Here is a 26,241-nt window from a genome sequence, read left to right on the forward strand (position 1 = left end):
CACACACACACACACACACACACGCGCACGTACGCACGCACACACACACACACATTATCTAATGTATCATAGATGCATGAAGATACACACCAAAACACACATACACACACACACACACACACACAAAACTACAGAACACACACAAACACAAAAACAAACACACACACAAATTATCAAATGTATCAGATATATGCAAACACAAAACACACACACACACACATCACAAACATTCACACAAAACACACAAACAAAACACACTAACAAACTATTACAAACACACATGCATACACACAAACACACAATAAAAATCACAAACATGCACACACAAATAAACAAAACACATAAAAAACACAAACAGACAAACACAATAAACATAACAAACACACACACAAACCCTCAAACCAAACACACACAAGCAAACAATCACACACACACACACTCTATATACGTCACAATATTGCAATATTTGTTATGCTAATATAGATCTTTTTACATTGGTTAACTAATAAAAGCTTTCAAATATCTTCATTGATAAACATTCATTGGTTGATAAACAAGATAACATCATGCATATGCAGATCAGACAGTGATCTGCAGGGCTCTGATTGGCTGCAGGCCATTCTCAGCTGTTTTCAGAGCAGTGTTATGTGGCTGCTGGAATGCTCTGTGTGTTTATATCTGGCAGATGCTTTCATGGGTATGTGAGCTGTGATTGATGCTGCAGCAACAGTTGAGGCGGAGGGTTTATTCTTACCGATCTGACCCTCCACGCCCTGTTTCGGGATGTTGATCGAGGTTTTAGTCTCCAATTCCAGCCGTCTGCGAGTCTCTCCCTTCTTACCGATGATATATCTGAGGAACCAACAGAGCGAGGAGGAGATCAGAGAGTCACAAACAAGCAGCTAAGTGGAAAAAATGTACACAAAAAATGTAAATAAACAAATAAATAAATGAATAAATGAATGAATAAATAAATAAATACATAAAAATAAATAAATAAATGCATAAATTAATAAACTAAAAAACCATAAATACATAAATAAATAAATACTTACATAAATACAAATAAATAAATTCATAAATACATAAATAAATAAAAACAATCAAATAAATCCATGAATAAATAAATAAACAAATGCATAAATACATAAAATAAATAAATAAAATAAATAAATACAAAATAAATAAGTAAACAGATACATAAATACCTACATACATAAATAAAAACATAAATAAATACAAAACAAAATAAACATTACAAGATTAATAAATAAATACATAATAAAATAAATGAATAAATATTTTCATAAATAAATACATAAAAATCACATCATTAAATACATAACAAACTAACTAAATAAATACAAAATAAATAATTACAAAAACAAATAAATACATAAATATATACATAAAAACACAATTAAATACATAATAAAAAATGAATACATACATGCATAAATAAACACAAAATCAAATAAACAAATAAATAGCTAAATAAATACAAAAAATAAATAAATAGCTAAATAAATACATACATATATAAATGCATAAATACATAAATAAATAATCAAATAAATACATGAATACATAAATAAACAAATACATAAATAAATAAATAAAGTAAACTGATATATAAATACATACATAAATAAAAACATAAATAAATACATAAATAAAAAAATAAATAAATAAATAAATAAATAAATAAACGATTGATGACCAACTAAACTTCTCTGACCACATCTCTAGAACTGCTCGATCTTGTAGATGCACACTCTATAACATCAGAAAGGTCCGACCCTTCCTATCTGAACATGCAGCTCAACTCCTTGTTCAAGCTCTTGTTCTCTCCAGACTGGCCTAACCGTACGTTCACACCGAAAGCGGCGAGAGCGTCAAAGTAGCCGGAAGTCATTCATTTTCAATGAGAGCCGGCGGCGATAGGCGACGATAAGCGGCGAGGAGCAGAGCGGCGCGTCTTCGCCGGTGTGAGCGTCGAGGAGAGTTGAAATGAAGTCAACTTTATGGTAATGAGCTATGACGCGTTTCGGCGGCAAGCAATCAGAATGAAGACGTCCACCGCTTGATAGCAGTTCAAGGAACACAGACCTGTGAACTTTGGTTCCGACCACAGTTGTTCCCAAGGGTTTGATTATTGCGGTCGCCGGATTTCCAATTATTTACAATGTTTTCTTACAGGAACATACATTAAATAAGTCACTGGCGAGTTACTGATGTTCATTAATGTTATATAAATTTATCTTTAAAAAGCGGGAATCTCACGCGATGTGACAGTACAAAACAGTACTGCTGCTTCAGGATATTTCAGACATACGGACACATATTGGATAAATAGAGCAAAGCCACACCACACGCAACTTGATCTTCCATTGTTATATGAATTTGATAAAAAAGTGCGCAACATTTTCACGCTTAAAACATGTATTATGCTGGAATGTAACTGATATGCTGCAACGGCTCCTTTAAATATGAGATCAATGTAGCGAGTTTTGACGCTCTCGCCGCCGGAGCTGAAGGCAGTCAGCGTTGTCGCCAGGGCGGCCAGAGCGACCTTGGACGCTCTCGCCGCTTTCGGTGTGAACGTACGGTAATGCAACTCTCTACTAGCTGGGGTTCCAGCTAACTCTATCAAGCCTCTTCATCTGCTCCAGAACGCAGCAGCACGAGTGGTCTTTAATGAAGTTAAAAGAGCACATGTCACTCCGCTGCTCATCCGTTTGCACTGGCTGCCAGTTGCTGCTCGCATCAAATTCAAAGCTCTGATGTTTGCCTACAAAGCGACTTCTGGCTTTGCTCCTTCTTATCTGCTCTCGCTTCTGCAGATGTATGTGTCCTCCAGAAACTTGCGTTCTGTGAATGAACTTCGCCTCGTGGTTCCATCCCAAAGAGGGAAGAAATCACTTTCACGAACTCTCACGCTCAATCTGCCCAGTTGGTGGAATGAACTCCCTAACTGCATCAGAACGGCAGAGTCACTCGCTGTCTTCAAGAAACCACTAAACACTCAACTATTTAGTCTCCACTTCCCTTCCTAATCTGCAATTCCCTCTCTGGATATCACACTAACTGTACTCAAAAAAAAAAAAATACTAATGCTTTCCTTCTTAGACTTTACAGACCTGAAACTCGCCTACAGCACTTATTCATTGTTGCTCTTGGTTGTGTAAATTGCTTCCTTGTCCTCATTTGTAAGTCACTTTGGATAAAAGCATCTGCTAAATGACTAAATGTAAATGTAAATACAAAATAAATAAGAAAATAGATACATAAATACATAGATAAATAAAAACATAAACAAATAAATACAAAATAAATAAATAAATAAATGAATGCAAAAATAAATAAGTAAATAAATACATACATTACAGTATATTTTACTCAGAAATGTGTGATTTTTGGTTGTTTTGGATTAATAACACACACATCAGCAGTCTGTAGTGATATCTAGAAATAAAGTAGTCATGTTGTGGTATTCAGTGTATAATATATTACTGATATGAACAATTTCATTACCGTAAGCGCTTTGAAATACCTTCACTTATTCTGATATTAATATTAATTCTGATATTAAACTAAATATTAATTGTAGTATTTTGCAGGATACTAGTATTCACCCTAATGTGACATTTAAAGACAAGTCATCTGATAACAGCAGTTTGTTCTGTAGACCAAAACAAATATTTCAAACAATATTTTCTAACAATATTGCCTAAAATAATAATAATAATAATAATAATAATAATAATACCTTTGAAATTGCTTTTATTCCAGCCAAACTAAAAGAAATACAACTTTTAAAGTCTGTTAAGCATAACTAATATATAATATTAGCGGTGAAGAATAAAAATTTACCAGGAAAGTGATTACTTCAACAGTGTATATAATGTGTATGTGTGTGTGTGTGTGTGTGTATGTGCATCTGTATTCATGTGTCTATCTCTCTTCAGCCCCTTTCACACATACAGACCTTTGCGGAAATCGTCTGGATATTTACAGGCATCACTGTGTGAAAGGGGCTTAAATCTCTCTTTTTCTGTGTGTGTGGATATCTGTTTATGTTTCAACATAATGCATTAATATGCATATATAATAATATATATGCATATATATATATATGCCTAATTACCCTAACTTTACCCTAATTACCCTAGTGCAGCCTTTAAGTATAGTCTTATAAATAGTTGCAATGCTAAGAAATAAGATATGACTGAATAACTGAATGTTAAAAGTCGTAATTGTGTTCTGTATTTGTATGCATTGCTGTAAATGTTTTTAGGTGAGTGTGTGTGAGAGATGCTGATAATACACTGACTTGTAAAGCACACTGGGCACGTCTAAAGCGCAGCGGAAACCTCTGTCCGTCTGCTCTATGTTATGAGCATCGCAGGGTTCGTCCAGACACTGATCCACTGCTGAACATCAACACAACAACACACACATCAGGAGACAGACGCAACAATCCACTCAACTCATAATTCAGTGTCCTCACTTTATTATTAATCATTTAATGCACAACAAATACATACAAATAACAGCAGCATTAATAAAAAGTGCATTTTAGACATTTCAAAATTAAGAATTTCAGTTTGGTCAATGATGAATATTGTATGCAGCGTTCAGGGGCAAAGTTGACTCTTCTAGACACTCAGTCCGCACATACCTGCTTCTGAATATGAATAATCCTCTTCCTCTTCTTCATACGTTTCCTCCTGCACTGGATTTTTTCTGTAGATTCTCCCATTGATGTTAATGAGAGGCGGCCGTAAGACCTCCATCAGGAACAAACTGCTGGAGGAAGAAGAAAGCATCATCAGATGACGACATATTTCTTAATAAGTGAACAAAATTAATACACATTTTAGCCTGTCATAAGGATGCAGGACAAACTACTAAACAAATGAACATTTAAAGCCGGGTTCACCTATAAAACAGACTACATGAGCTATCAAGGAAAGTGTCTGTGTGTGTGTGTGTGTGTGTGTGTGTGTGTGTGTGTTTATGAAATGTTCAGTACAGAAGTTTAACAAAATCTGCTTTCAGTCAGTTTCTGTGCGCATGCGCTTCAGCTGTCATGATAACTGGTCTGATACAGCACCAATGAAGCGCTGACTAAGATACGCTGACTCAAAAACAATTAACAGCTCTGCATAACGTTAAACGCATTACTTTGAATTATTAAACAATGAATATATCTACTCTACCTTTGAGTAGGGATGGCTGACGTGAAACTGATGTTTTGACACAGTGTCGAGATCCCGAAGCGCAAGTGTTTCGAATCACTGCACCGAAGCATGATCCGAAGCACCCAAGTCACGTGACTAAAGTGTTTCGAAACACCTAGTCACGTGACTAAAGCGATTCAAAGCATCGATCAGCTTAGAAACGTTTCGAGACCTGGTGAATCCTAATTTGACTGCCAAGGTCTCCAAATTATCTCTGTCTCAAATGGCTTAGAGCACTGTGGGTTTGCTTATTGATTCTATGCTTGGCATGATGTTTTGGGTTCGAATCCCGACTTCGAAATCATGGTTTTATGTATTTTAATCATGTTTCTGTTTTGTGTAGCCTAAATAGGATACAGCTACAGTTACGCCATCAATTTAGCATCATTTTTGTAACACTGTAAAACAATAATAAATATTTTTACAGTATGGTTGGGTTTAGGGTTTGAGTAGACATTAATAAAATACAATAAATGGGAAATTTAATGAATAATATAAATAATTCTTGATAACTTCAGGCCACCGTTTTTGATCTAGCAACAACCCTGTTTTAAGACAAAAACAAGACATATTTATTCACAAATTGTTTATTCGGATATCAGACCAATGTTGAAACAAAACGATACAAGAGCAAAGCATTACCAACTGGTATTAAAGCATTTTAAAACAACTGCTACTGACTGGCTTCGAAACCTACTACTCCTGCATGGATGTCTGACACCTTAACCACTGTACTATGTTACTTGAAGGATTCCACTTTCACAAAGTGGGGTTTAATCCCTCAATTTGTTCAATCGTTCTTTGCTGACGCTGTTTCAGTGCAATATATATAAAAAATGACCACTAAATGTCACTGTAGAGTGAGGTTTCGAAACGTTTCGAAGCTTCGACACATTTGCTTCGACTGTTTCAGTGTTTCACGAAGCCTCGCTTTGCCCACCACTACCTTTGAGCTGCTGCTGCTGCTTGTTCGTTAGCATGTATCTGCGACTGCGTCCGTCTGCGCTCACTTCCGCCTGACGTCACGATTTATTAACCGCTGCTTATAAAAATTACCAATTTCTTCGTATTTATATATTTTTCCTTAGTGTTTTGAAAATAAGTAACATTATATGGCACTATAAGGTAGAATTTCTTAAAAAAATATATATATAAAAAGAAACCCTCTATCAGATTTCTTCGTTCTGCCGTGTCTTTAGGGGGCGCTGATGGTGATCTTCGGCAAACTGACGTCATCAAAACACACTGAAGTAAAAACAGCGGCGGATCGAGCTACACGGGTAAACAACAAATATTACACACTGTAAACAAACATTGCGATTTATTCTTTATTTAATGCGTATATTAATGTTGAGTATTGATGTATCTGATGATGTGGTTGATCTGAGCTTTACTTTCAGGAGTTCAGTCTGTTGAAAACATTTTATTGATCAGTATGGGTTAAAAAGATCGAGCTTTATTGGATAAATAATGCGCTAATGAGTGTTATATTCACATGTTCCCAGTCTAAAGATAGTTTCAGTAGTTTAGTGTTGTTGTAAGTTGTTCAATCAACTAAATTAAAACGTAAAAACAGTAAGAAATGTGTGACTTTTGGTTGTTTTGAATTAATAAGACACACATCAGCAGTCTGTAGTGATATTTAGGGATAAAATAGACGAGTAGCGGTATTCAGTGTATAACATTTACTGTAATGAACAATTTTGTTATTGTGAGCGCTTTGAAATACCTTCAATTATTTAGGATTTTTCTGTTATTATGATTGCAAGTTTCAAGACAAATACTGCTGGTCTAAAGTTATCTGAATATCCTTATGTAATTAATGTCAGAATAAATTACATTTACAGTTATTTTTCATATATTTCCCAAGTGCAGTTTAAAGGAGATTTCTTTAACACATTTCTAATCATATTAGTGTTAATAACTCTAATAACTGATTTCTTTTCTCTTTGTCATGATGACAGCACATAATATTAGACTAGATATTCTTCAAGACACTAGTGTTCAGCTTACAGTGACATGTAAAGGCTTCACTAGGGTAATTAGGGTAAAGTTAGGGTAATTAGGCAAGTCATTGTATAACAGTGGTTTGTTCTGGAGACAATCCAACACTAATATTGCTGAAGGGGCCAATAATATTGAGCTTAACATGACTTTAAAACTATTAAAAACTGCTTTTATTCTAGCCGAAATAAAACAAATAAGACTTTCTCCAGAAGAACAAATATTAGAGGAAATACTGTGAACATTACCTGAATCTGTTATACATCGTTTGGGATGAAAGAATACTAAATTCACAGGAAGGCGAATAATTCTGATTTCAACTGTAAATATAAAATGTGTGTGTGTGCATCTGTGTTTATGTCTCTATCTCTCTGTCTCTCTCTCTCTCTGTGTGTGTGTGTGTGTGTGTTCTGGGTACAGCGCAGATCCTCAATGGCCGCCTCCTCGTCCTCGTCCTCTGCTGGAGGAGTCAGTGGGAGTTCAGTGACCGGCTCCGGCTTCAGTGCCTCTGAGCTCATCCCGCCCAGAAAAGTGCTCTACACCTACCCAAAAGGAGCTGGGGAGATGATGGAGGGTGTGTGATGCTCATTTATTATTGTTATTATTAATAATAATATTATTAAATATTATTATTGCGGCGCAGTGGGTAGCGTGATTGCCTCGCAGCAAGAAGGTTGCTGGCTCGAGTCCCGGCTGGGTCAGTTGATGTGTTTCTGTGTGGAGTTTGCATGTTCTCCCTGTGTTGGCATGGGTTTCCTCCGAGTGCTCCGGTTTCCCCCACAAATTTTATATACCTGCCTATGTCATTTCATACCTGCACAATCGTGTTCAAAACTGCCCAATTTGCCTGGAAACCGTCCAATCTGGCAACACTGAGCGCTACCAACTGCGCCATCACGCTGCCCCACTCCATCAGCTCATTTAATATTTGTTTTCTTTAAAGTCACTGGGCCTCATTTAGGCATGGGCTGGTGTAAGATCCTGACGGTGTGATGAACTTGGATAAAAAGATCCCGGTATTGTGATTACCGCTCTGAAATATACCCTTTCTAAATGTCTGGGTAAAAAACATCAACTTTTCCTCCCCATTGAACACGATATATTTAATTTAAGAAACTTTTCTAATATAATATAGCAGTAAACATGTCAGGTTGAATAATTAAAGTAAATCATTGACGTCTGCTGTCTTCATCAGAATCAAAAACACTGATTCCAGTACAGCTTTTCTGTGGATATACAGTAAAGCCACCTTAATCATTACTGCAATCAGTAATCATTGCCTAGCTAAAACATTCAAGTGTTTGTAACTAAATCTTGACACCATATTTAACTCAAATCTGAAGTATTTTAATTTCCAAGCATTGATATTTATAGGGATTACTGAATAATGTACTTTTTTCCACACGCTGTAATTAGAGACACAAGTGCACTACAGTTGTAAAGCTATGATCAGTAATGAGTGAGTGTTTTACAGCGAGTGAGCCGGCGCTGTTGATCACTGAAGTGTGAATCGGCACGTCCGGCTCTTACATAAACAGCACAGGGAGATTTTGGTGCTGCTTTTGTTCCTCAAATCCCTGAGCTGAGTTTATGGGTCAGTCAGGAGTTCATCAGGACACCAACAAAAGCTCTGACCTGCGGAGCGTTCATGAGGAGCACACACTGCACGTCAACACTATCCCACTGTCTTCATCATCATCTATAACTCAGCTCAAGCTTATATGTATACCTAAATCTACTGAAATGTGGTGTTGTAGGTCTTAAATGTTTTTAGGGTCGCCACTGGCTTGCTTTGGTTTGGGATTTGTGGAGCACAGTGATGGATTTGCTCGTCAGTGTTTGGGCTTTCAGCAGTGAAAATTAAACCACACTGAACTCTGGAAACTGGACTAACACAGTTTCAGCTACTAGAACTTCTATGTTAAGCTGCTTTGACATAATCTACATTGTAAAAGTGCTATAGGAATAAATGTGAATTGTATACAGTTTTATTTTGAATAAGCTATAATAACGAATGTATTTCTGTTTCCACAGATGGATCGGACCGGTTTTTGTGCGAGTCTGTGTTCAGCTATCAGGTTGCTTCCACGCTGAAGCAGGTTAAACATGGTACGTAATAGGAAACGCACAGGAAAACACTGGTAAACCTGTTTAATCAAGTGCTTGGATTACTTCTAATCTAATTAGTTTCATAAGTGATTTTGCAATGGCTGAACAGTGTGGAATAATAACTCTATTGTTGAGCTGTTTAATAGCCGCTGAACTGTACATTGTTGATAAAAGTACTGTTATTATAATAATCAACACTGATTTGAGCTGATCTGAATATCACCATTGTCTTCTGGGGGAAAAGAAAACTCTTGTGTGAAGTTTGCATCATGACTTCTGTTGTTTTTGCTTAGTGTTTCCCTTTAAAGCTGCTTTGCAAAATCTCTATTAAGATATAAACGCACAACCGTGAGAAATGAAGTCAGAATTCATGCTTGTTTAGTTCAGTTTTTTAGGCTCAGTGTGCCCTTACAGCAAGAAGGTCGCTGGTTTGAGTCTCGGCTGGGTCAGTGGGTGTTTCTGTGTGGAGTTTGCATGTTCTCTCTCCCCCACAGTCCAAACACATTCGCTATAGGGGAATTGATTAAGTAAATTGGGCGTAGTATATAAGTGTGTGTGTGAGAGTGAGTGTGTATGGGTGTTTCCCAGTACAGGGTTGCACCTGGAAGGGCATCCGCTGCGGAAAACATATGCTGTAATAGTTGGCAGTTCATTCCGCTGTGGTGACCCCTGATGAATAAAGAGACTAAGCCGAAGGAAAATGAACGAATGAATGTTGTGGTGACTTAAAATAGATATCTAAACCACTTATTAAAATATTATTTAAACAATTAGATACGCTCTGCTCTGCAAACGCGTAATGCTTTGATACACTTAAATCAAATAACATTAGAAATGTCAATACTGTAACTTTTTGATCAATTTAATTGGTCTTTTCTGAATTGATTAGACTGATTTAGTTAAAATGTTTTTAATTAAATATTAATTAGGGTTGGGCCAATAGATGATGCCATCGCCGATGGCCAATAGACAACACGATGCATCGCCGATCCCGCCCCTGTCGCAAACCCGCTAGCGAAAAATACACACTCAGGCCCTGTTTACACTAATACGTCTTAGTATTAAAATGGCATTTTAGAATGAAAATGATCCACATCCACACCGTGTTTTACCTAGCATTTCTGAACAGCCCTCCGTCTGCTGAAAACGCACATCACGTGACCACACACACACACACACACACGGGGCCGGAGCAAGCTGAACTGCCGCTCTAGGCAAAAGACGGTCTGCCGCCCTAGATGCAGATATAACTGAGGGCGCGAGAGGTGAGGGTAGTGTCGGGGACGGTGCCCTAGACACGGATATAACTGAGGGCGCGAGAGGTGAGGGTAGTGTCGGGGACGGTGCCCTAGACGCGGATATAACTGTGATATAACTGAGGGCGCGAGAGGTGAGGGTAGTGTTGGGGACGGTGCCCTAGACGCGGATATAACTGAGGGCGCGAGAGGTGAGGGTAGTATCGGGGACGGTGCCCTAGACGTGGATATAACTGATATAACTGAGGGCGCGAGAGGTGAGGGTAGTGTCGGGGACGGTGCCCTAGACGCGGATATAACTGAGGGCGCGAGAGGTGAGGGTAGTGTTGGGGACGGTGCCCTAGACGCGGATATAACTGAGGGCGCGAGAGGTGAGGGTAGTGTCGGGGACGGTGCCCTAGACACGGATATAACTGAGGGCGCGAGAGGTGAGGGTAGTGTCGGGGACGGTGCCCTAGACGCGGATATAACTGTGATATAACTGAGGGCGCGAGAGGTGAGGGTAGTGTTGGGGACGGTGCCCTAGACGCGGATATAACTGAGGGCGCGAGAGGTGAGGGTAGTGTCGGGGACGGTGCCCTAGACGCGGATATAACTGAGGGCGCGAGAGGTGAGGGTAGTGTTGGGGACGGTGCCCTAGACGCGGATATAACTGAGGGCGCGAGAGGTGAGGGTAGTGTCGGGGACGGTGCCCTAGACGTGGATATAACTGATATAACTGAGGGCGCGAGAGGTGAGGGTAGTGTTGGGGACGGTGCCCTAGACGCGGATATAACTGAGGGCGCGAGAGGTGAGGGTAGTGTTGGGGACGGTGCCCTAGACGCGGATATAACTGAGGGCGCGAGAGGTGAGGGTAGTGTTGGGGACGGTGCCCTAGACGTGGATATAACTGTGATATAACTGAGGGCGCGAGAGGTGAGGGTAGTGTCACGGACGCCGCCCTCTCTATTCTGCCACCCTAGGCGGCCGCCTAGGTCGCCTCTATGGACGCACCGGCCCTGCACACACACACACACACATACAGCCACATACTTTAGCCTCTTTCACACAGTGATACCGGTAAATATCCAGAACATTTCCGGAACGACTTTACCGGTAAATTCAAAAAAGTGTTGTTCACACAGGCGAGGACGTTAGGGAATTTGTCTAGAAAAGAGCATTCACATATATATTCCAAAAAAAGTGGTCAAACAAAGAGTATGCGGGTCAGGTTGTTGAAATGGTAGGCTACAAATTATTAATTCGTTATAAATTAATTCATGATTCATAAATAATTAATTCACCCCTGCTAGAGCTGCACAATTATTTAAAAAAAGATGGCGATCTCGATTCGACCCCCTAGACGATCTTAATCCAGCATTTCTACGATTCTGTCAGTCATATTATCAAGTTCAGGGGAGAAGCAAAGGCGGCTGCACGAGTCGTCTCATTGTTTCACACAAATTGCTCAGCAACATGGACACCTCCAAATGATGTTAAAAGAGTCACATGCTGTATTTATAAGGTATAATTCACCCAAATATGTCATTTTTGTCTTCATATAATGCTGTATTCGCGGCCCCACTTAATGATAAACGCACACATCTACTTTAAAGAACAGAACCTGCATATGCTGTGAGTAACAGGTAATACAGTTGTAAATAATGTTCAGTTTGTGGCACAGAGTGATTGTTTGAGAGCCGCGCGTGAAGTATGAACAGCACTTAGCAGTGAAAATGAAACCGTAAGCGTGCACTTCATTTAAATAATCATATCACATTTTAGAGTTATGACCGCGACAAGCATTAGATATGTGTTTTCTTTTATAGCGAACACACAGTTGTGCATGAAAATAAATGTTTAGTGTCAGTATAACTACTCTAGCCTATATAATGTTGATTTTACCAGTCAATTAAATGGTCTGATAATGTTGTCAAGGACAGATTGCAAGCGTAGGCCAATAACTCAAACACAATTCAACATCAGAATTATTATAAGCAGAATAGAATTATTTATAGAAACCAGTAGATCAGGGGTCCGTTCTTCATACTTCGCTTAAATGATCTAAGATTATTTGGCAGATCCTGGATCTTTTAATCTTGATAACTGATCTCTTGCTAATTTGGTTCTTCAAACAAGTTCGCGAATCAGATTAGAATGTCTGGATGAACTGATCTGAGATCGCTGCGTGTGTTGTGAAGGACAGATCTATCGATCCTTGAAATCATGATCAGCAGTGCAACGATTGGCTGACGGCACAGCAGCGTAATGACATCATCTGATTACTATTCAATTATACATGTGAGCAAAATTACATCAAATTAGCAGTAAACGGCTTGTTAAATATGACACGCAATAACCTTCCACATGTGTTGTGAGCTGCAGGCTTTCCACTTTCATGTGTCAAGTGTATTCATCATGTATTTCAATGCAAATCAGTGCATTTAGTTCTACATTTAGAAAAGATTTTCTTTATTATAGTAGCCGTTTTTAATCGGTGTATAAAGAATAACTGGTTGTTTACAAAAGCGTTTTCTTATTGGTAAAGGCGTCTGCAACTTTTGTGAAGCATCAAATCACTGGCATATTAACTGTCAAAACATGTTTATGACTGCATAAATGTATTATTGCTTTAAAAAAGTCACATATTGTGCATTTCTATTATACACAATTTGTACTAAAGCGATCTAAAAAGTTCATATCAATAAGTTTCCTCTTTGCACCACCAGGTGGCAGTCTTTGTACTTTCATTTCGAGGATGCAGATTGCATACGTTTTATTAATATGTATAACTTTATTTATTTTATTAATGACTATAACTTTATATATATAGTTAAAAATATGTACCATTTTCCCAAGTGTTTATAACTACTACTGTAAGAAAATATCAGAATTGGGAATATACTTTCTTTATTATCTTTGCTTGAACTGAGCCGATCTAATCCTGTTTATATGAATTGAACCTGCTCCCGATCAGGTTTGACCTAGCAGATCTGTTGCCATGACAACAACTCTCGGATCAGCTTTGAAGAACGAAACGATCCTGGATCGTGTCAAATCGTCAATATCCAAATCCAGCTAACTGAATAATCCACGTACGAAGAACGGACCCCTGCACATAATATTAATATTGTTGTTTTACCATATGTTTGACAAAAAACAATAATAATTGCCGACTCATATTAAGCTTTATTTTACATCTACAGAATCGTGAGAGAATCCTGATCTTTATTTTAAGCAAAAAAAATTTTAGCCAGAATCGTGCAGCTCTAACCTCCGTCTATCGTCCATCGCGATGTTTCACATTAGACATCATACGATGCCAAATTAATCGACATCGCACAACCCTACTTTGTATATATCTATTTGTATAATTTATTTAAAAACATCTTTGGAAAAACATTTTATTATCAGTAGCTCTTTAATCATTCATTTTCTTCAGATTACTCCCTTTATTAATCAGGGGTCGCCACAGCGGAATGAACCACCAACTTATCCAGCATATGTTTTACACTGCGGATGCCCTTCCAGCCGCAATCTAGTACTGGGAAACACCCTCATTCACACTCATACACTACGGCCAAATCAGTTGATCAGTTCCCCTATAGCGCATGTGTTTGGACTGTGGGGGAACACCCGGAGGAAACCCACACCAACACGGGGAGAACATGCAAACTCAGAAACACCAACTGACCCAGCCGAGGCTCGAACCAGCAACCTTCTTGCTGTGAGGCTACAGTGCTAACCTTTGAGTTACTGTGTGGCCTCAGCTGTTTATATAAAGCTGAATATATAATCACATCCATCATCGTATATGCAATTTTCCAAATCATTTTGGATTATCGCATAAACGACGTGTGCTGGAAATTATTCACTGATGCTGTATGTCATATTACAGTTTGCTCATGAATCTAGTTCGCATCTTTGGATGTAAACTCAGCTGGTGATTTGACTGTGTGTGTTTCTCTGACCTCAGATCAGCAGGTGTCGAGGATGGAGCGTCTGGCTGGACTGGTTGAACAGTTGGAGGCGGATGAGTGGAAGTATAAACCCATCGAGCAGCTCCTGGGCTTCACAACCTCATAATGATCTCTCCATCTGCAGAACTCTTGACATTAGTGTCGCGCTTTATATTGGCTTTTTGTGTCAATCATGTGTGTAAATATGCTTTGTGTTTTTGGATAAAGCTTTTTAGTAATACCTCCAAATGAGCCTGTGTTGTTGTTGTTTTACATGTGTGAATGCGTGCACAATAAAAGCCTTTTTAAACACACTTGATCAGGAGGAGATTTATGCTGCGTTTACATTTTTTCAACATTAAAAAGTAGGGTTTTTTTTTTTGGAAGGCACAATTTATTGGTCTGTATTGTTTTAAAATAAAACTCTGCTCAGACAAGTCGAGTCAAAAGACATGTTTCTTCCATTTATAAGAGTATATCTTAGATCATCCTGACTTTTGTTTTGGAAATCTGAGTTGCAGCTTCAAATTTTTTTAACAATTTATCTTTTAGTTTATATCTTGCAGTTCTGCCTTTTTATTGTGTATATCTGAGTTTATGTCTTAAAGTTCTGACTTTTATTCTGAGTTCTTTGCATTTAAGAATTTTGTTTTGTTTTTATTTCAGACATTTGAGTATATATATATATATATATATTATAATTCTGACTTTATACATACATACAAATATATATATATATATATATATATATATATATATATATATATATATATATATATATATATATATATATATATATAAACATATTGTGCAATTCTGACTTTATTTCTCAGATCTCTAAGTTTATATCCTGTAACTGACTTTTATTTTGGAATTCTGAGTTTTATCTTGGAATTCTGACTTTTTAATTAGGATATCTGATTTTATATCTTGAAATTCTGACTTATTCTGAGTTCTGTGCATCTCACAGTATAGTTTTCTTTTTATATCAGATATCTGAGTATATATATATATATATATATATATATATATATATATATATATATATATATATATATATATATATATATCTCGTGCAATTCTGACATTATTTCTCAGATTTCTAAGTTTACATCTTGTAATTGTATAATAAATTTTTTGAACAATTAAACTTTAGACATATTTTTTGGAAAATGTGTTTATAACTTGCAATTCTGAGTTGTAATTACAGATATCTGAGTTTATATATATTATAATTCTGACTTATTTTTTTAATCTAACGTTGTGCTGGATCATCTACTAAATATTAGTATTTAGAAATCCATCATAGATATATACACTAGATGTCGCCGGGCCTTTTGTTGTCTATTGGACGGAATGCGTCAATAGCGCCGCCATCTTGCTACAGAGTAGCGCTCCTTTGAAATGAATGTGGGACCAAGGTACAGTGGAGGACTGTGGCCATCCAAAGCCAGAGATATCCACATATATCTATGAGAATCCATAAGTAATGCCTAGTCATTTAGCTTCTTTTAAATTGTTGTTGGCATAGAAACATTTAACAGTTAAAATCAGTTAATTGCCTCATTTAAAAAGAACACCCTACAAGAAGACACTTACAATCCACTCATCCTGTGATCATCTGTAGAAGCATTGTCTGTAAGTTTATTATCTGTTTGTATTTATATTCTATCTCAGATATTATTGTTATGTACATAGAAAACTATAGCTAATTTCATGTACATCTTTTTACATAGTTTCACTGTTTCAACAATGTGGCATGGAATAAAGCAGCATTCTCCCACAATCTCACGTGTTGGAAAGAGGGCGGTGTGAGGACAGAATAGTGAGTATTTTCTAGTTTATATCTTGCAGTTCTGACTTTTTATTGTGTATATCTAAGTTTATGTCTTAAAGTTCTGACTTTTATTCTGAGTTCTTAGCATTTAAGAATTTGGTTTTGTTTTTATTTCAGACATTTGAGTATATATATATATATATATATATATATATATATATATATATATATATATATATATATATATAATAATTCTGACTTTATACATATATACATACAAATATATATATATATATATATATATATATATATATATATATATATATATATATATATATATATATATATATATATATATAAACATTATATTGTGCAATTCCGACTTTATTTCTCAGATTTCTAAGTTTACATCTTGAAATTGTGACATTTATTTTAAACAATTATATTTCAGACATATTTTTTGGATATTTTGTTTATAACTTGCAATTCTGAGTTGTAATTCCAGATACCTGAGTTTATATATTATAATTCTGACTTATATTTTAGATCTAACTTTATATCTTGCAATTCTGACTTTATTTCTCAGAATACTAACTTGATATCTTGTAATTCTGACTTTTTATTTAGGATATCTGAGTTTATGTCTTAAAATTCTGACTTTACTTCTCAGAACTTTAGGTGAATATCTTGGAATTGTGACATTTATTGTGTATATCTGAGTTTATGTCCTAAAATTCTGACTTTTATTTAGAGTTCTGTGCATCTTAGAATTTAGTTTTGTTTTTATTTCAGACATCTGCGTATAAATATATATATATATATATATATATATATATATATATATATATATATATATATATATATATATATATATATATATTATAATTCTTTATACACACACACACACATATATATATATATATATATATATATATATATATATATATATATATATATATATATATATACTTTTATCTTGGAATTCAGATTTTTTAATTAGGATATCTGAGTTTATTAGGATATCTGAGTTTATTTATAATTTCTGACTTTTATTCTGAGTTCTGTGCATCTCACAATTTAGTTTTGTTTTTATATCAGATATCTGAATATATATATTATAATTTTGACTCTCTCTCTCTCTCTCTCTCTATATATATATATATATATATATATATATATATATATATATATATATATATATATATATATGTATATATATATATATATATAGTGAAATTCTTGCTTTATTTCTCAGAATTCTACGTTTACATCTTGAAATTGTGACATTTATTTTAAACAATTATATTTTAGACATATTTTTGGATATTGTGTTTATAACTTGCAATTCTTGAGTTGTAATTCCAGATATCTGAGTTCATATGTTATATTTCTGACTTATTTTTTAATATCTAACTTTATATGTTGCAATTGTGACTTTTATTTTGGTATTCTGAGTTTACATCTTGAAATTCTGACTTTTATTCTGAGTTCTTTGCATCTCAGAAATTAGCTTTGTTTTTATTTCAGAAATCTTGAGTTTATATATTATAATTCTGACTTATATATATATAAATATAACTTTATATCGTGCAATTCTGACATTTTTTCTCAGAATTCTAAAACAACATCTTGAAATTGAGGCATTTATTTTGGATATCTGAGTTTATATCCGAGTGTTTTGAGTTATTCTTGAGCTACAAACTTGCAAATTAGATAAATAAATAAACAAACAAACAGAATTGTGAGACAAAATATCACAAGTATCTTCAGCTAAATGTATGGCTGTAGAAAATGCATGCAGTCTGTACAAAAGAGATGTGTGTGTGTGTGTGTGGCTCTCGGTCAATCAGGGAGATGAATAGAACACTGACACACACACACACACACACACACACACACACACACACATCAGCTCCTAATACACACCTAAATGAAATACTTCTGAATAATAACACACATGACATCAGTTTATCTCTAAAAGTAAGGTTTGTAAGTGTATTTAGGAAAGTTTTGTGTATCCCCAGCAGGAGAATGTAAGAAGTGCATGATAAAGATGAGTGGCAGATAAATGTAATGTGCTGTAATGTGACGCTGCGTGAATTCCTTCAGTGGCTGGAGATGTTTATCGGTGAGAAGTGAAGACGCGCCGGATGAAAGTACTGAATGTTCTGTTCTCTTCAGATGGGATGTTTATTGTCCACTTTTGTGTTTCAGTAAAGGGCGTTTCTTACTGTATATCTGGAGCTGTCTGGGTCCTAAAGCCTGCCACACAGCACTGCAAACAAAGAAACAACACCATGCATTATGCAGAAGCTAAATAAAGCAAGCATCAGATAATAACACATTATGTAGACATATTTTTGTAATATGGTAATGAGATTCAGGGGTTTATATGAAGTATAGGTTCATGCAAAATCTACTATCTTACTCCATTCCTTTGTTTTTTGGGTTGAAATATGAACTGAACATAGTTTTACATGTTGCTTGTTTTATTTTGCTTCAATGGATATATTGCAACATAAAATCTAAAAACATTTGTTGATCATATCTAAGATTTTATTACAGTAATAGCATAGTTTCTGTACTATAGTAATGAGGTTTGGGGGTTTAGTTAAATATATCTTCCTCTTCTTTATGCACAATATTCTTACTCTGTTCCTTTGTGTTTGGGTGTTGAAATAAATATGATCTGAACATTTTTATAGGTTTCTTGTTTTATTGTGAATAAAGACAATGAAGAAGCATGAATGTATTTTGTGATCAAATTTAAATGCCAAAAAATATATATATTTACAAAAGCTTTTGGGCATTTTTCATTTATTTAAATATATCCAGTATCACATTTATCATTTAATATGCACATGACCAGACAACAAACATAGTATCTGCAGTGATTCTACAGTTGCTATGGTAACAAAACAACTATACTAATTAATCTGTTGTGGTGATTCTACAATTGCTATGGCAACAAAACAACTACAGTAATTGATCTGTTGTGGTGATTCTACAGTTGCTATAGTAACACAACAACTACAGTGATTGGTCTGTTGTGGTGATTCTACAGTTGCTATGGTAACACAACAACTACAGTAATTGATCTGTTGTGGTGTTTCTACAGTTACTATGGTAACACAACCACAACAGTAATTAATCTGTTGTGGTGATTCTACAGTTGCTATGGTAACACAACAACTACAGTAATTGATCTGTTGTGGTGTTTCTACAGTTACTATGGTAACACAACAACTACAGTAATTAATCTGTTGTGGTGATTCTACAGTTGCTATAGTAACACAACAACTATAGTAATTGATCTGTTGTGGTGATTTTACAGTTGCTATGGTAACACAACTATAGTAATTAATCTGTTGTGGTGATTCTACTGTTGCTAGGGTAACACAACAACTATAGTAATTGATCTGCTGTGGTGATTTTACAGTTGCTATGGTAACACAACAACTATAGTAATTGATCTGTTGTGGTGATTCTACAGTTACTATGGTAACACAACTATAGTAATTGTTCCGCTGTGGTGATTCTACAGTTTCTATAGTAACACAACAACTACAGCAATATAAACAAATAAGACTATGGTTTCCTACGTCTATAGACCATTTTGAGGGGTGTAAACAAAAACAATGGTCCCAACTTATATTCTATTTTACATTTTTAATTTATATAACTTCCGAGAAGACGAAAAAGCCACATATTAATAAATGATGTGATGAAAGATGTTTAAACGTGAAGTTATGATTGAATTGCCTCTTATTACAGTTATGAAACAGCTTAATAACTAGCAGGAAATGTTCATGGGTCAGTGACATGACCACATTGAAATAGTCTATAGGGAATATTACAGTTCTCCACGGTTTACTGTAGTGAAAAGTAAAGTTCACTACAGTGTTTATGACAGTTTATGAGTTGACTGTAGTCCTGCAGAGTCGTCGTAAAGAGTTGAAGCAGAAACCAGAGTTGTTTTCCTCTAGAGCACATAATCAGATTTGCTTCTGGTTTCTGGAGTGTTTTCAGCAGTTGTGTTTGTTCTGATCCTGCCATGTAAATGAGCTCTGGACAGTGTGTTTTGTTCCTGTTCAGAAGCACGTGTGTGAGTGTGTTGTTTTGCGCTGGTTCCTCCTACATTACTCTGTACTGTTTGTCCTCACGTGGGCTTCTGTACATCTGTGTGTTTGGCTGGAGTCCAGATCTATGGAGGAATGTGTGCATTAAACACCAGAGCAACTGTACTTGGACACTTTATACTATACTGTAGCTGATTATTAGGATCACGTCCTTCTCCTGTTCTCTCAACCTCCTCATCTTCATTCTTATTATTATTACTTGTGTCAGTGTGACTGTTGTTTTTGTTTTCATCATCATTGTTGCTCCAGTATCTCCATTATTACGGATCATCTTCCTCATTCTGTGCTGCTCATTGTTTTAGTTTTTAATTGTCTTGTCTTGTTTGGTCACTCTTACTACATTCATGCATGCTGCTTTCCCCTGTTAGACATGTTGTGCTTCTCTATGCTCCTCTGCTTATATATTTTGGCCCGTGCAGCCATTACACACACAGAGAGAGACACACAAACACACACATAAACACACACACACACACACACACACACACACACACATATACTGTACATACACATAGACACACATAATTACATGATACACACACATTGATACACGCACACACACATAAAACACACACACAAACAGATACACACGCTCACATAAACACTCAAATTATACAGACATGCAGATACACACACATAGATACACGCAAACACATAAACACTCTCAAACTACACACAAACACACACACACATACACATACACACGCAGATACACACACATAGATACACGCAAACACATAAACACTCTCAAACTACACACACACACACACATACACATACACACGCAGATACACACACATAGATACACGCAAACACATAAACACTCTCAAACTACACACAAACATACACATACACACGCAGATACACACACATAGATACACGCAAACACATAAACACTCTCAAACTACACACAAACACACACACACATACACATACACACGCAGATACACACACATAGATACACGCACACACATAAACACTCTCAAACTACACACACACACATACACACGCAGATACACACACATAGATACACGCACACACATAAACACTCTTAAACTAAACACACACACACATACACACGCAGATACACACACATAGATACACGCACACACATAAACACTCTCAAACTACACACAAACACACACACATACACACGCAGATACACACACATAGATACACGCACACACATAAACACTCTCAAACTACAAACAAACACACACACACAGATACAGAGATATGCACACAGATACAAGCACACACATATAGATACACACACACACCCACACAGACAAATAGACACACACATAGATACACACAAACACACACACTCACATAAACACACTCAAACTATACAGACACACATACATACATACACACACACACATAAACACACTCAAACTATACAGACACACATACATACACACACACACATACAAACACACTCAAACTATATACACACACACACACACAAGCACACACACAAATACACACATAAACACTCTCAAACCACACAGGCACACAGACACACACACACACATACACACATTCAATTCTGTCTGTCCTCGACTGGTCTTGTGTGTTATTGTGTGTGTATTTTCTGTTCATCGTGTGTTTGATCAGTATTGGGTCAGTTGTGTGTCTCTTGTTGAGTGTTTCCCACCTCCGTCCTTCACCACAGCATGATCTGCGCTTTCTCCAGTCGCTCGGTTCATTCTTCACAGTTGAAACACTCGAAGGTTTTCATTCAGCGGCGGGTTTTCACACAGGAATCCTTCCAGAGATTCTTTCTGTCCTTCGAGGAAGATCATCATCATCATCATCATCATCATCATTAGTCCTGTACATCAGCTTCAGTCAGCAGGATCTGATCCAAAACATCAGATTTTACCTGATAAACCTGCAGAGATAAACAAAGACGATTAGTGATGCCAAAGCATATACATTCATTCATTCATTCGTTCATTCATTCATTCATTGTTCATTCATTTGTATGTATTTATTTATTTGTATTTATTTGTATGTATTTATTAATTTATTTCTATTTATTAATTTATTTGTATTAATTATCAATTAGTATTTATTGATTTTTTTATTTGTATTTTATGTATGTGTTTATTTATTTTATGTATGTATTTATTTATTTTTATGTATGTTTGCATGTATGTATTAATTTATTTGTATTTATTTATTTTTATGTATTTATTTATTTACTTATCTGTATTTATTTATTTATTTATTTATATTTATTTACTTATTTGTATTTATTTATTTATTTATATTTATTTACTTATTTGTATTTATTTATTTATTTATTTTTGTATTTATTTATTTGTTTGTATTCATTTATTAGTATTTATTTATTTGTATTTATTTATTTATTTGTATTTCATTATTTATTTGTATGTATTTATTATTTGTATGTATATATGTATTCATTTCTTTTTATTTATTTATTTATTCATATTTATTTGTTTGTATTTTATTTATTTATTTATTTGTATTTTTTATTTGTATTTAATTATTTATTCATATTTAATTATTCATTTGTTTGAATTAATTTATTTGTTTATTTATTTATTTATTTATATGTATTTATTTATTCATGTTTTATTTTATTTACTTGCTTATTTTTATATTTATTTGTTGATCATTATTTATTTGTATTTTATTTATTTAATAATTTGTTTATTAAGTATATAATAGTGGTTATTAAAGCACTAATAATGTTAAATATGAAAAGAATCTATTTACATTTACATGACTAATCCTAACAACACATTTAAACCACTAAAATCTCAACAACAAAAAAAAATTATAATTTATTTATTTATAAATGTATTTATTTACTTTTTGACCTATTTGTTTTAAATGTCAAATGCTGTTGGAGCACAAATAAAGGTCCCATAATGCAATTTTAAAAATGTAATTGCTCTGTTTAACAAAACTTGGAAAATATTAGAAATTGACTCAACATTTCAGAGGAGGGCGAATAATTTAGTCTTCACCTGTATGCTGTAAAATATTAACAGTTTAGTTAAACATAAATGCAAGCATATTTAAAGCACGGAGCAGCAGCAGTCAATCAGGAGAAGCATGAGGGCTAATCCATGCTGAAATTGCATCATTCCTCAGCATGGCTGTTTCTCATGCACTGAGCGTCTGTAGGGCATGCTCAGATCTAACAGTTGTTGTCAGGCAGTTTTGCTGAGGTGTAAAAATTCACAAATACACCACATGCTCCTTTTGCTCTCTGGCAGATCAAACCCCATCACGCGTCTAGCACTGTTCTCAGATCAGCACAGACTTTGTGTATTCAGCAGCGAAGGGAAACAAAGCTTTACACTTCAGGAAAACACATGTAGAGGCAGTGGAAAAATACTATAGTGGCTATGATAACACAACCAATGTAGTAGTTTATCTGTTGTGGTGATTCTACAGTTGCTATGGTAACACAACAACTATACTAATTGATCTGTTGTGGTGATTCTACAGTTGCTATGGTAACACAACAACTATACTAATTGATCTGTTGTGGTGATTCTACAGTTGCTATGGTAACACAACAACTATAGTAGCTGATCTGTTGTGGTGATTCTACAGTTGCTATGGTAACACAAAAACTATAGTAATTGATCTGTTGTGGTGATTCTACAGTTGCTATGGTAACACAACAACTATAGTAATTGATCTGTTGTGGTGATTCTACAGTTGCTATGGTAACACAACTATAATAATATAAACAAATGAGCTCATACTGTAGATTTCTAGGACTATAGTGTATATTATGCTACAATACTCCACAGTATATTCCAGTATTCATTGCAACTGATCAGTTGTCTCTAGTTAAGAAGCATTCGTCAAAATATATCAGCAATTCTAGAGTGGGTGCATTTTATATCTCCAACCTTCTATTATTTTTCAGAATGTAAAGACTAATGAAATATTTTTAATAATAACACACATTACATTAAGTTATCTAAAAAAATTGCTTATTTAGGGATGCTTTGTTTTATAATAAAGAAATATGAGACTTAAAGTCTGCCACTGTATTTATTTTCGATAGTCTTCGCCTTAATGATCAAAATAAGTCTAATCTTCATCTTTTCTGTGTGTTTATTCTACAAAGTTAAATAAACCTTTGCACGAAACATCTATTAGTAACAGAATCACATGTTCCATCTCACATTTACATTATATTATCATCCCGCAAAACGCTGGCCCAGTAGTTAGCACTGTGCCCTCACAGCAAGAAGGAAGCTGGTTTGATTCCCAGCTGGGTCAGTTGATGTTTCTGTGTGGAGTTTGCATGTTCTCCCTGTGTTGGCGTGGGTTTCCTCCATAGTCCAAACACATATGCTATAGGTGAATTGAGTAACTAAATTAACCGCAGTGAATGAATGTGTATGGGTGTTTCCCAGTACTGGAAGGGTATCTGCTGTGTAAAAAAATGTGTTGGTTCATTCATCTGTGGCGACCCCTGATGAAAATAGTCGAAGGAAAATGAATGAATGGATGAATGAATGAATATATCATCCCAGTGTAAAGAAAATCAGTGGAAATGCTTCACATGTACTGCAGCTCTGGATGTAGTATTATATACAGTATAATAGTCTTTACTATAAACAGTAAATTAGTATAAATTAATGCAGTACTGTTCATGAGTACTCAGTTTATTAAACTACATTCAACTAATTGCTTTATTTACATTGTAATATTTATACATGAGCTTTTTTATATGTTATTTTTACCATGATCTGTTCTGTTATTGTTATTGTGTGTTCCCTCCTCGTGTTCTTCCTACATATTCTGCGTTATTGTATTCCCATTTGCTTATTTTATTGCTTAATAAATAAGAAAGGGGCTGTAAACTGTAGGAAATGGTTAACAGTTCCTAAAGTAATCCAATCCTCCCCCGAGCGGAGCCGCTCCTCACACTTCAGCACAACAATTGCTCATTGCAAGAGTTTTACTTTTACACCAACACAAACTGCATTTCAGAGAAACACTGTCCAATCCAGACTAGTTTTCACATTTGCTGACTCTATTTAATGTGCAAAAGTCGGTTAACTTGGTTAGTCTAATGATTTAGTGAACCCTCCCCCAACACACACACACACACACACACACAGAGAAAGAAAGAGAGAGACATTTGGTGGTTTTAGTTTGGTTGAGTGAAAAAGCTTGAGAAAAGCAGGCTTATTAAAGATTTAAATCAATCTTTAGATGAAAATATAAAGTTAAATATGATTACTTAAATGCAGCCATGATTAATTAATATTAAAATACTCTAATAATTAGAGTACATCTTAAAACTTTAATTTAGAGGTATTTATAAGATTAATTAATTACATTTTTTTAAAGTCTGGTAACTTAGTCTAATGATGTAGGAAAGACCCTCCCCCAATAAACACACACACACACACACACACACACACACACACACACACACACACACACACACTTGGTGGTTTTAGTTTGATTGTATGAAATAACTTGAGAAAAGCAGGCTTAAAGAATGAAACCATCCATTTAGATAAAAATAAGTATGATTATTTAAATGCAGTCATTATTTTTTAATAGTAAAATACAGTATGAGAGTTGAGTACATCTTAAACTTTATTATAGAAGTATTTATAAGATTAGATAATTACATTTATGTTAAGATTAAGTATGTTTAAAGTAAGTTAACCTGGTTAGTCTAATGATCTAGTAAACCTTGAGAAAAGCAGGCTTAATAAAGAATTAAACCAATCTTTTAGATGAATATATAAAGTT

At 35.1% G+C, this 26,241-nt stretch overlaps 2 protein-coding genes and 2 long non-coding RNA genes across 17 annotated transcripts in view; 2 read left to right on the forward strand and 2 right to left on the reverse strand.

Annotated features, from left to right (window-relative positions):
* Positions 1-6,254, reverse strand: part of ascc1 (activating signal cointegrator 1 complex subunit 1) — a 12,567-nt gene extending 6,313 nt beyond the window's left edge. Inside the window, exons 1-4 of one of the 13 annotated variants that reach the window (XR_015503458.1) lie at positions 6,190-6,237; positions 4,682-4,806; positions 4,334-4,433; positions 755-852 (exon numbers count right to left, since the gene is read on the reverse strand). Coding sequence is in view for 12 of the 13 variants with exons in the window: in XM_087275072.1 (XP_087131198.1) it covers positions 755-852; positions 4,334-4,433; positions 4,682-4,809; positions 5,223-5,314 (418 nt within the window). In the remaining variant the exon portion in view is untranslated. 13 annotated transcript variants of the gene reach the window in all.
* Positions 6,255-6,487: 233 nt separating this feature from the next.
* anapc16 (anaphase promoting complex subunit 16) lies at positions 6,488-14,859 on the forward strand. The gene is given in 4 exon segments (NM_001017878.2): positions 6,488-6,523; positions 7,668-7,821; positions 9,282-9,356; positions 14,568-14,859. Coding segments are annotated over 3 exon segments (327 nt in total). The 5' UTR covers positions 6,488-6,523; positions 7,668-7,679; the 3' UTR covers positions 14,678-14,859.
* Positions 14,860-15,978: 1,119 nt separating this feature from the next.
* LOC137496780 (uncharacterized) lies at positions 15,979-19,027 on the forward strand. 2 transcript variants are annotated; one of them, XR_015504728.1, is made up of 4 exons: positions 15,979-16,188; positions 16,287-16,375; positions 18,352-18,455; positions 18,542-19,027. It is a non-coding gene; the product is annotated as an uncharacterized LOC137496780 (long non-coding RNA). The 2 variants fall into 2 exon arrangements; XR_015504729.1 differs by having other exon boundaries at positions 18,355-18,455.
* On the reverse strand, positions 18,283-23,891 carry LOC147834599 (uncharacterized). The gene is made up of 4 exons (XR_015504750.1): positions 23,439-23,891; positions 22,127-22,363; positions 20,466-20,531; positions 18,283-18,602 (listed from the first exon to the last, which is right to left on the reverse strand). It is a non-coding gene; the product is annotated as an uncharacterized LOC147834599 (long non-coding RNA).
* Positions 23,892-26,241: the final 2,350 nt, after the last annotated feature.

This window comes from Danio rerio, chromosome 12 (assembly GCF_052040795.2).
Source record: "Danio rerio strain M-AB ecotype USA chromosome 12, GRCz13ab, whole genome shotgun sequence".
NCBI classification, from domain to species: domain Eukaryota; kingdom Metazoa; phylum Chordata; class Actinopteri; order Cypriniformes; family Danionidae; genus Danio; species Danio rerio.